We start from the raw sequence: 12,212 nt of genomic DNA, 5'->3' as shown, positions 1-12,212 counted from the left end.
TAATATACGCCACCCCTTTTTAATTCAGTAGACTCACCGTAGTCTTTAGTCAGCATTTTTGGGTAGGACTGATCTACAGGGGGTGTAAAACCACTTATGAAGTTCAGAACTGACATTGTGCTCAGAAATCTAGCAGGCATGAACTTGGTTAGCCTTCAAATAAGAAATCTTCAGGAAATTCAAGCACCTTAGCCAGTCCAATCTGAAAGCATTCTGGAACCAGTTACATTAGAAATAATGTAGACTTCCTAAGAAAACTGAAATCTATTTTTCTTTTGCTGGAAATCTAAATGGTTTTTTTTTCGTCAAAGATAGACCTTTTTCTTTTATTAAACATTTAGTAATTTATTAATTGCTCACATCTATGTCCCCTCTTAAGTTTCAATCAGTCAAAAGCACATTGCTTCACCTCTTGCATTCTTGCAACCAAGTGGTATTGGATGATCAACTTTGCAAAATGGATTTAATCCCTTTCTGAAAACATTCAGATTAATTTTGTCCTGAACATCTAGTTAATTCTGGATAACATTTAAAACTAGTTTGATATTCACACAAAAACATTTCTCTCATACAGTATTACAATTTTAACTTTCAAAATCCTTTGTGTTCTGTATTTTACTAAGGCTTCTTTTTCTCATTCTACAGTCCAAATGTCCAGCAGAGAACACAGATAACTCGGGCAAAACTGCTTTACACTATGCAGGTATTACATAATTGTCTTGCTTCCATTCCATTTAGTATGATTTGTGCCTTCTGCTTAAAGTTCAGTAAGACCTTTGACAAACAAGAAGGGTATGACTGACCTGACCACATGAGGTCACTAATTATTTTAATTGCTTTCATTATATTCCCATAACAAAGACCTTGAATGGGCTTTGCTAAGTAAATTTCCAGTAGAACGTGATGGAGATAGTCCTCACTTAATGACCATTTGTCAAGGACTGGAATAACAATGGTGCTGAAAAGATGATGTTATTTATTTATTTATTAAATTTATTGGCCTTTATGGTCCACTTACAATCTTTGCAGTGTCCTTCAATCACATGAATCACCATTACAGTTGCACTATCCTAGGAAAACACGAGGCTGCTACAGTATGTTAATGTGCTACATGCTCTGAAGCATCCTTTTGACTTCAAACCAGAAGCACTGCATAGCTCTGGCAAAGAATGAGGGTGTAGCCCATGAAAATGTGATAAATATATGGACTAGCTGTTGAACATGTGAAAAATATAGTCACCTGGTACAGCTCCACCCTGAAGTTACCTTCTAAAAGGACTTCAAAAAAGAACTACACCAGGGCTTTTCAACCTTTTCATCCATTGTACCACTTTTAGAATATGGCAACATCTGAGTACCACCAGTCGCCTAGCAAGGTGTCAAAAACTTGACCCCAAAAAAGGAAAAAAAAGTGATGAAGTACAGGTAGTCCTTGACTTACAACAGTTTGCTTAGTGACTGTTCGAAGTTACAATGGCACTAAAAAAATGCCCCCCAAGCCACAGCCGAGCATGACCTGCCCGCTCGGTGGCGGTCTTCCTCCTGTCCGAGGTTTTCATTGTTGTGAGCATTTCTGTTGAGGATTGGCAGCGGGTGGGGGGTGGGGTGTTTGGTTTTTATTCCCCCCCCCCCCCGCTGGGTGGTTGCAGCAGGTTTTGGTCACTTCACATGACCCTGGGACACTGACCGTCATAAATATGAATCAGTTGCCAAACATCCGAATGTAAATCACAAGACCCTGGAGATGCTGCAACATTCCAGCTGATCAGCGCTTCTTCTGGGCTCAGCAGACATGCCGGGATCAGCCCTGAGCTCCAGCTGGAGCCTGGCGCTGATCCTGGCTCTTCTGCTGAGCCCTGACAGCCCCAAATAAGCACCAATCAGCTGGAAAGCAGTGCTGATCCTGGTGCTTCCGCTCAGCCCTGATAACCCTGCAGCTCCAGCCGTCTCTCGCTCAGGTTTGTGCAGTACTGCCACCGGTTCAGCTCATTCCCCTCCCTGCTACCACTTTTCTAGGATGGTTGCGTACCACCTGCCAGGTGCCAATGTACCACAGGTGGTACCCGTACCACTGACTGAAAAGCCCTGGACTAGACAACCCATGACCCATTGGGTCATTGTTTCGGAGATACTTCTTTACTTAAACAGACAAACAGAATGACAATGGATGGGCAAAAAAGCAGTGGAAATTGGAGTGACTTCACCCATAGGAATTATAGGTCCCAGATTTTAGACTTATTCTTTAAATTACCCCATTTGAGGTACACTTTTTCAAAAATTGTTGTCCTATGACACACTGTTTTACTCAGTTGAAGATTACAAACTGACAAACAGGAGAGTTTTAATAGTATATACTGCAGATCTTCTAATTTTACAATTCTTTCCCCCCCCCTTCTTAAGCTACCTATGGCTGCCTTCAAATAATTCAGCTACTGTGTGAACACAAGTGTCCAATTAACATCAAAGATGTGGTATGTAATTATGATCTCTTTGACAATTCTTGTATCCTTTTAAGCTTTTAAACATCTTTCAGTTCCTGAAATCTTATTAAAACTTAGTCAGCTATTTTGTTTGGTGTTCCTTATTCTATTATTTTTAATAATTTTGCAGTCCAGTTGATGATATCCCAACATAGATGTTTGTAACCACTCAATTTCACTTTGAGATGTGCTGCTATTAATGAGAGAGCATGCAGTAAAAAATACCATCTGCTATATGAAGTATCAAGTGCCTTTATTTTGATATCTGGTTCTGCACCAGGATCAGAAATTCAGAAGACAAAAAATGAGAAATGTTCGTCTAAGTATTAAAAGAATAACATTGCAATAATTTCATAATGAGAGGAGTTTGATGCTTTATAACAACTGGCAGTCGTGGGTCATGTTTATTTCCATCTGATTACTATTGCCATTGTAACCTCTTTATATATGGTAATTTCTGTTTCTTATTCCATGTCTGAGCTATCTAACTTCATTAAACATCTTGGTTCAGTTTTACATTTTCTTACTTGCTTTGTGTAAAGCAATCCACTCGACTATATTCAGAGAAAGAAGGCTGAAAGTAACTTGTGAGCAAAATTCTTTCAAAGGTAGCTTTATGCATAAAGATCAACAATGATGGCAATCTCACACAACTTTTCTTTAGTATTCCTTTCACTCCAGTAACTAAGTGGTTGTATTGTTTATTTTCAAGTTATACACACCAATCCCATGAGCATGAGAGCATAGGAGCTGCTTGGGGGTTCTGCTTAGGTTCAGTAGATAACGACACTTGGTCAACTTGTCTGGTTTGAAGATAAGCAGGAGCAAACCTGGTTAGCACCTGGATGAGAAACTTATCAGATAAGCTCAGGCTAAAAATTTGACTATTAGTTACACTCTCCTCTCCCCCCATGGTCTCCAGAAATAACAGTAAATATACACAGTACCTGAATTGACTGGATATTTCCATGCATATTACTGTAGGATAGGTAATAATTTTATAGCAGTGGGTACATTTTAACATTTGGGTACAAAAGGTCACTGAGATACAGTGAGGAGAAAAAATATTTTATCACCTCAGATCCTGGAAAAGGCCTCTGATGCCCAGATACAGCCTCCGGAGGGCCGTGAAAGCGTCCCCCCGGCTTCAGATCCAGAAGGCAGTGGTCTGGAAAAGGCCTCCAATCCCTGGATCCAGCCTCTGGAGGCACGTGGAAACATCGCCCGGCTTCAGTTCCATTCTCTATTGCAGAGAACAAAGGCCTGAAGTACCATGAGATCACGCGAGATCAGATCTGGGGTGGTGGTGGGGGGAATAACTAGGGTGAATGTTGCAGTGCCACTGCGATTGCTTGTAAGAATGAATGACTGCCGTGGTGTAGCAATATTTGTAATTTTGGAACTGGCTTGTAAGCACTAGGGGGTGCTTATCGCGTAACTGCAAACATTTAAGGAAATGTTCGCAACTTGAGGATTATTATTATTATTTATTGGATTTATATACAGCCCTTCTCCCGAAGGACTCGGGGCGGTGTACAGGGCAATTAAAACACAATATACAATATACACTATACAAAGTTAAAATAAATTAAATTAAATTAGCCCTAATAAGTAAAACACATTCTAAAAGTTTAAAAATTTAAAAAAATTAAAATCCCAATCCCTCAGTCCAGGCCAGCAAGCTCAAATAACCAAGTTTTCAGGTTGCGGCGAAAGAAGCGAAGGTCGGGAGCCATCCGGAGCTCAACAGGGAGTTGGTTCCATAGGGCAGGCGCGCCCACAGAGAATGCTCTTCCCCTGGGGGCCGCCAGTCGGCATTCCCTGACCGACGGCACCCTGAGGAGGCCCTCTGTGGGAGCGCCTCCTGGGAGGTTGACGCTGGCAGAAGGTGTTCCCGTAAATAATCCAGACCCATGCCATTTAGGGCTATATAGGTCATCACCAGCACCTTGAATCTCACCCAGAAGATTGTATTCCGTTGTTTCCAGTTTCTGGATGTTTCCAATTTCTGTGGAATCTTGTTATAAATGTGTTGGCTTGTTTGAGTTCAATTGAATAATTAATAGGGTATAATTTTTTTCCCCAATGTTTTCTTCAGGAAGGAAATACACCTTTCTTACTTACAGTACAAAATGGCCACTCTGAAGTATGCAAATACCTTCTAGACCATGGGGCAGATGTCAACTCCCGGGACAAAAATGGCAGGTAGGATTAAATGGCATGCTCCCCATTTTCTTTAGCAGTGACTAGCATTCTGTCGGTCCTAGACACTTCATCAGACTATTTTTTCTAGAGTAGGATTGAAATCAAAAGACAAATAGTATATTTCACATTTGCATTAGAATCAACTTTAAGAGATAAATTCTTATTGTTTCCAAATATTTCCCAATGTCCTTAATCAAGAAGAAAGAAGACCTTACTCTTCTTTTGCTGTGAGAAATATGCTGGTATTGTCCGTTGAAGCTTATCCTGAGACTTCAGTGTAATTAAATAGCTTGGCTATAATTATTAGAAATACATGAAGTAATACATCTTGTTTTATGTAAGGCACAACTTCCCCACTAAAAGTCACAAGAAACATTTTATCATATCCTGTATGGGAAATGTTTCAGCTTGTTGCAGCCATTCAGGTTCTTTCTCTGTAGTTTCTATCATCAGAGGCCAAGTATACAAAGGTACACAGTGCCAAAAATCTATAGACAGAGGATAAAAGTTCTTAATTGCTGGTAATCATGGGATATACAGTATAATCCCCTGTTTTGGCATGCTTCTAGACACTAGTTGTTGAGACATGTTAATGGGAAGGGTTGGTTCTCACTTGGGTTTCTGTGAGGCATCTTATTGGCCGTTGTGGGAAGAGAATGGTAGATAGATAGGACTTTGCCTAACTTAATAGGCTAATGTCAAAATAAGTTGTGTAATATTAAATATGATTGGTATGGGATCCTGTCCTTTAGATATATCTTGTCCAGCTGGGCATGAAATGGGCAACCTTTCCCTGTGTAGATGTATTGAACTACAGATTTCATTAGCTACCGTATATCCAGCTTTTTAGGAGTTGTAGTCCAACACATCAGGAAAGCTCCAAGTTGGGAAAGGATTACATGAGGAAGGCAATACTGCACATTTTTAAACTAAATTCATTCCAAGCAAAAATCTCCTTCACTTGAACTTGTGACTTCGTACAAGTCAATTTTTTTGGCAACTAAACAGAAATGTTTTGCCATAATCTTCTTCTGAAAAAGAGTTTGTTTGCTTATTTTGGTTTTCCAGTTTATCCTATAGTAGCCATGAGATTTCCTAGTGATCTTTCCTCAAAACCTACAGGAATGTAATGTAATGTAATGTAATGTGATATAATATAATATATAATATACAATACAATACAATACAATACAGTAATCAGCCTAAGCATATCTTGGGCTGCTCTGGAGTGGTATCACATATCTTAAGTTATTCTGGGGCACTATCTCCTTGCCACAGGCTCACTCTCCCCTTCATGGTTGGTCTTCTTAATTTCTGTAGGACTGCTTTGATGCTGGCCTGTGAAGCTGGAAACCTGAACATTGTGGAAATCCTGATCCGAAAAGGGGCAGATATAAATTTGGCAGATGCACTTGGACACAATGCCCTACATTACTCCATGCTTTCCGAAAATACAGGAATTCAGAATCTCCTTCAGTCGAAAATGGTTCAAGATACTGGTATGTGCACGCTTCTTAAAATATTTTCTAAAGCATACAAATAAGGCCATATAAGTAGTGTATGCGATCACAGCATTCCATGGTCATGTGACTACCATTTATGACCACCTGCTGGCTTCCCAATTGACTACTAGTCAAAGACCAGCATTGAAGAGCACAAATGGCAAACACTTGACCACAGGATGCTGTTTACAATGTTGTAATTGCAAGCCAGTTTGCCAAGCACCCAAATTGTAATCTAATGACTGCGAAAACAATGGTTACAGCTATGAAGCTTTGTTATGTACCTCCCCCCTCCCCTCTCTCTGAAAGATGGGTCTTTCAGCTTTTAATCTATCTGCCTCTTCCTTCCCTCCCCCCTTTTCTAATTTTTCTGACCCATTCCTCCCCATGTTGGAGAGGGTTTTCCTCCACCTCCAAATTCAATATTTTGAATATTTAATGGGCCAATTGAAGAGACCTTGTTAGATTTTCTTTTTTCTACTGTGCTTTTAAGGCCTGTTTAAGCTGGGGTAACTCTGTATCTGCAGATAAATTTAAGCCATTTTTTAAAAAAACAAAAACCCTTAGTCTGTCTAACAAAAGAAACGATGCCAACTTAGCCATCTTATGTATCTACATATATCTTCCTTGTATACAGTGGAGTGATTAAATGCCATGGAGTATGGTGTGTGTCTAGTGTTATACTTGGATTGCTTCTTCATTCACAGTCTTATTGTGCATTATAAAATAGTCAAGACCTGAAGATATAAATATAAGTAGGATTATTTACACATCTGGTGTAAATTAAAGATGTGATTCCAAACAAGTGTCCACATGATATTGTTAAAAAAAGTCAAAGAGAACTCAATAAAGCTGAAGGTCCATCTGTTGTATATACCTACCTTTTATACCTCTGTAGGGTCGCGATGGGTCGGACACGACTTCGCAACTAACAACAACAACAAGCTTCCATCTTAACTTTTTCGACCATATCCTATGGGTCCCCAACTCCAAATATGTTCATTTGTATCTCAAGCTATACTGAAATCAAGGAATTGACTAAAATAATGCCAAGCTTAGGATCTTGATTCATGTATCTCAATTAACTTAAATGCAGTCTTTCTTTTCTATAGATGCCAAGTCACCGATCAAGTCAAAGCAGGTAAAAAAGAAAGAAAAAAGATAGCAGCTTAATAAAGATAAACTTTACATTTAGCATAAATAAATGCCTAAGAATTAAAATTATGATGAAATATTATTTTTAGTTTTATAGAGCTTTTGGAAATTTATCCAACGCGTGTGTTAAACAATTGTGTGAATCTCCCATCTCTGATTCAAACTGGGACAGTTTCATTGGATCAGCTAAAAGAAGCAGTCTATGCGTTTAATCATCTTTTGCAGCTAGAAGATCCTTATTGTAGATTTTCCACAGCGCGAAAGTTTTGTGGAAGACTCAGGATCTGTAGAAGGCATCATGTTGAAGAAGGCTGTTTCAACCTATTTGAACATTTTTGGACCTCCTTGTAATAATGTTGGCAAAAGCATGTTCTAATCTCCTTGCAGTCAAAGTGGAGAAGAAAACAAAATGGGAGTTTCATACTTGTTCACACAACAATAAAGTAGAATCTTCTTGGTTTAATGATGCTTAGAAACCTTTTCATTGTAACAAGCCTAAAATTCTGAAGTAGCTGCTCAAGCTTTATTGGCTTTCAGGGATGTTTTTGGCCAATTGTAAGAAGTTGCAGAAAATGGTCCTGTTTCCTTTGGATGTCATGTACAACTTCTAAAGTAGGGCTGGTATCGGTTACATCCAATTGGCTGCAGTTATGAATTATTGCTTTGCTGCATTGAGTTCCTCTGTTCCTATTTTGTGGATTCCAAATTTATAAGAGATTTTGAAAGCAGGTAGACAGAGATGGAAGAAGATTATGGTTGGTACTGATGATTTTGGCCTGCAGAATGTTCAGTTATATATTTTGCAAAGATACATGTAAATGCTAAATGGTCCAAGAGACTCAACAAAAAAATGGCTCAGGAACAGGACTGGGAGGATATAGTCTTGTCTCTTTCTGTCCTGGGACAGACAAGGCAGGGATCAGGAGGTTTGGCAAATGGCTCAAGGCTGTGAATAGCCTCTGAAAACGTGGCTCAGTAGGGAGGGGTCTCCCTTTATTGACTTCAGCAAAATGTACAGAGGCATGAATTAAAAAAGGAAGCAGGATGAGCTCATGCTTAAACATGTGTCATATCCTCACAGCAGTAAGACAAGGCATGAATGTGTATGTGTGTGTTTTTAATGTCTTTGAATAACTTGTTAACACAATCCTTACTAACAAACTAACAGACCTCCCTTTTCTGGCCTGTGAAACTTCCAGCATGATCAAGCCTCTAAATTAAGTTCAGAAAGAAGTGGAACTCCAAAAAAACGCAAAGCCCCTCCACCTCCTCCCATCAGTCCTATCCAGGTAAACAACCAATCCAGCTTGAACGGGTTGCTATGTATAGAGAGGGAGGGGTTGGCGGAGGAATGTCCTGTTGGGAATTGATCTGGTTAAATTTGCTTGGTGCAAATCCCCCTCTCTTTTTTTAAATATGTGAGTCTCATGTATCATGAGTGAATCCGCATCAGAATAGAAATAGGACAGCCTGTTGTTGGGGAAAAAATATCACATATTAATTGCCACTTTGCAGAGAGAGCTGTTGAGATGGGACAAAAACCTAAGTTTAGACTATGGGAGCTTATAAGACTGACCTCCAAGACTGTTGGCTTGCCTTTTAACCCTCAGTTGAAGTTTGTTCTTAGACATGCATAAGCAGCTTTGCAGATGGGAGCCCATGGCATTTTAACCAAAAGTTTAATATTAAACTGAGTAGTTGCTCAGGCGATTGTTTGATTGCATGCCGGCTGCCGACAAACAATGAGGGCTGTGTAGTCCTGCTTATCTCCAACTAACAGAGAATGATGATTTCTGCGAGCAAGAGGAAGTTTGTCTCCCTAAAATGCATCCATCTCTTCCAGCTTGCTGACCATTCTTCATCACATGCAACATCTTCAACCCCCGCATCTGGAAAAGGCCAGCTCTTTGCCCAACGAGGATCCAAGGTATACTCTTTTTTTTTCAGTCTTGCTTCAGATGAAATATGAACATTGCCCTGTTTGTAGGACAGCCGCCTCCTATTGGGCTTTCCAGATATATTGGTTGCCCCTAGGAATGAGTTGCATGCTCAGCATATTTGAGGGGCAATGTGACACAGAATTTAATTAGCTCAAGTTGGGGAGAAGTTCCCTGTTGTGCAAGGTGCATGGACATAAATAGATAAAACTAGAGAATTCCAGCTTCTAGTAGTCTCTGAAATGTTACTTGTCCATGAAGTTAAATGAGTCACTTAAGATTACTTGTGAGAGGATGGCCAGGGTTGTACCACATCAAATGGCCTAATGGAATTTCCTTCCAGGGGGAACTTATCATCAGGGGCCACAAAGATACTGTATGTTTTCTACATTGCTGCCTCCCTCCTTTGGAACTATGTTCTTCCCAATGTCAGATTAGTACCAACCCTGCTGAGCATCTGTTAAATCTGTAAGACCTAACTGTTTTGGAAAGTTTAGGAGTGGTAGAATGATGAATCCCCATCCTGTAGTAGATGATTGGTTATTAACTGAGAGTTGTTACTCAGCACGATGAAAAATGTGAAAGTTATTATTGTTGTAATAATTGTTTGCTTTGAGTCAATTTATAGTTATTTAATCTTATGGTATGGGCATAAGAGCCTTGGTGGAGCAGTGGGCTAATGCCTCCTTAAGTAACACCAGCTGCCTGCAATTAGTGCAGGTTTGCATCCCACCAGGCTCAAGGTTGACTCAGCCTTCCATCCTTCCGAGGTAGGTAAAATGAGGACCCAGATTGTTGGGGGCAATTAAGCTGACTTTGTAATAATGCCGCTTGGGGGGGGGTGTGAAAGCCCTAATAAGCAGGCATATACATAGAATGAAGGCTACTGCTAAGCTTGTAAGCCGCCCTGAGTCTTCGGAGAAGGGCGGGATATAAATGGAATTAAAATAAAAATAAAAATCTAAGCTGCTTAGAGAGACGTCTGAGACTGAGTTGGTACATCAGCTTAAATAAATAAAACCAGCAACTAAATTATAGCGAACAGTTTATGATATGCAGACATGTATACATGTAGTCAGTCAAATATCTGCCACTTAACCAATTATTGTTGAAAGATGGTTCAAAAGTTACGGTTGTTTATTTCAAGTGGAACATTCCACTTCAAAGTTATTTGACTTTATTAATGGGTATTCAGTGGGACTTGGTTCTTGCTTTTAAGCAACCATGGTTTATATTTGTCTTTCAGCAGGAAGATATCGGTGCTCTTCCGTCTGATTGCAAAGATGGGATAAAGGAGAGCCCTGGAGGTAAGATGGAAGGAAAAATGTGAGGATGATTTCCTCTGTCTTCTATCTTAAAAGTTTCCTTCTAAAAAGTGAGCCTTGGTGGAGCAGTGGGCTAATGCCTCCTTAAGTAACACCAGCTGCCTGCAATTAGTGCAGGTTCGCAGCCCACCAGGCTCAAGGTTGACTCAGCCTTCCATCCTTCCGAGGTAGGTAAAATGAGGACCCAGATTGTTGGGGGCAATTAAGCTGACTTTGTAATAATGCCGCTTGGGGTGTGTGTGAAAGCCCTAATAAGCAGGCATATACATAGAATGAAGGCTACTGCTAAGCTTGTAAGCCCCCCTGAGTCTTCGGAGAAGGGCGGGATATAAATGGAATTTTTTTAAAAAAACCTCTGGATATTATTATTGTACCTCATGTGCTATTGGCCACAGTAGAATTAAAGTTTGCCACTTCTCTGCAAGAAGTTACTGTTTGTGCTGTCTCATTTTGTCATGACAACCCCCTATGCTTTATTGCTTTAAGCTGGTTTGGATCCTGAAGTCCCCTGTCTGAATTCCTAAATGTCACTGATTGCGCTCTCCCAACCAGCCTTACAGGACTGTTTAACACTTCGGAGTTTTTAGAAGAAATAATAGGGGGTCCTGGGATCAAAGTACTAAAATGGTTTTGATTTTAATTTGTTTCATTTACTTTAAATTAAAGTTAAGCAGAATAAAGGCCATCATATGATCACTCCCCGTGCATTCATAATTTTCTCCTGTCATAATTTTATGTTACAACTTGGCACCAAATTTTGGAGGAGTTCCAAACTAGCATGCCCACTTTTAGCTTGGCTACAAATCCACTAACAACCTGTTGTTTTTACCCAAGTTTGCATGTTCTAGATATTTTTGGCAGTGTCTCAAAGTGTTCATAGATCTCCAGATTCACATAGTTCGTTAAAATACTTTCCCGAAACTGTGGCTGCCAAACCGTTTTATAAATCAGATTTTCATGTGGCATTGCCAAAATTGCCAAAGCTAGAAAATGATAATTTCATATTGAAGGTTCAATAATTTCATTTGGAAGGTTTGCTAAATAGAAACTATAGAATTGTAGCCGCACTGAACATTCAAATCATACATGTGCTTTTTTTTTTCCTTGTTCCTTCCCTTTTCTTATTTAAAGGTGCTAATAGTTTATTGGATGTGAGTTCAGAAACAGATCAGCAAGATTTGCTCCTGATGTTGCAAGGAAAAGTTGCTTCTTTAACATTACAAAATAAGAAATTGCAAGAAAAACTTCAGGTATGTGTGTTCAGGAATAAATTCTAGCGCAAAATAGCACTGGTATCTTTGATGAAGGATGTCGGTGCCTTAATGGAAAAATATTAAACTGAAGGATACAAAATGAGTTTGTGCTGCAGATTCAAGAAACTATATGGGATTGGAAATTTCTGATCCATCAGTTGGTCCATAGTGCTCCTCTAGTAAAGCCCCCAGTCCCTCCCTGACAAATAAGTCACAATTATGGCTTCTTGGTGTATATGATTCATGTCATCCTTTTCTTTCTGAAAAGCAGAAGGTACCGTATTTTTCGGACCATAAGACGCACTTTTTCCCCCAAAAGTGGGGGGGGAAAACGAGGGTGCGTCTTATGGTCCGA

General features: G+C 39.7%; 1 protein-coding gene across 3 annotated transcripts in view; it reads left to right on the top strand.

The window, feature by feature from the left end:
* The window catches only part of RAI14 (retinoic acid induced 14), a 116,976-nt gene that overhangs the window by 94,494 nt on the left and 10,270 nt on the right, over positions 1-12,212 (top strand). The window contains exons 6-14 of one of the 3 annotated variants that reach the window (XM_083357306.1): positions 646-703; positions 2,401-2,471; positions 4,579-4,685; positions 6,006-6,184; positions 7,300-7,328; positions 8,542-8,631; positions 9,186-9,269; positions 10,529-10,586; positions 11,736-11,854. In XM_083357306.1, coding sequence (XP_083213432.1) covers positions 646-703; positions 2,401-2,471; positions 4,579-4,685; positions 6,006-6,184; positions 7,300-7,328; positions 8,542-8,631; positions 9,186-9,269; positions 10,529-10,586; positions 11,736-11,854 — 795 coding nt within the window. Of the gene's footprint in view, positions 1-645; positions 704-2,400; positions 2,472-4,578; positions 4,686-6,005; positions 6,185-7,299; positions 7,329-8,541; positions 8,632-9,185; positions 9,270-10,525; positions 10,587-11,735; positions 11,855-12,212 lie in introns of all 3 variants that reach the window. The other 2 variants (XM_083357305.1, XM_083357307.1) reach the window with 2 other exon arrangements.

The sequence above is a fragment of the Vipera ursinii genome, assembly GCF_947247035.1.
Source record: "Vipera ursinii genome assembly, chromosome: 2".
In the NCBI taxonomy this organism is placed as follows: Eukaryota; Metazoa; Chordata; class Lepidosauria; order Squamata; family Viperidae; genus Vipera; species Vipera ursinii.
This window is presented reverse-complemented; position numbering and strand designations above follow the sequence as displayed.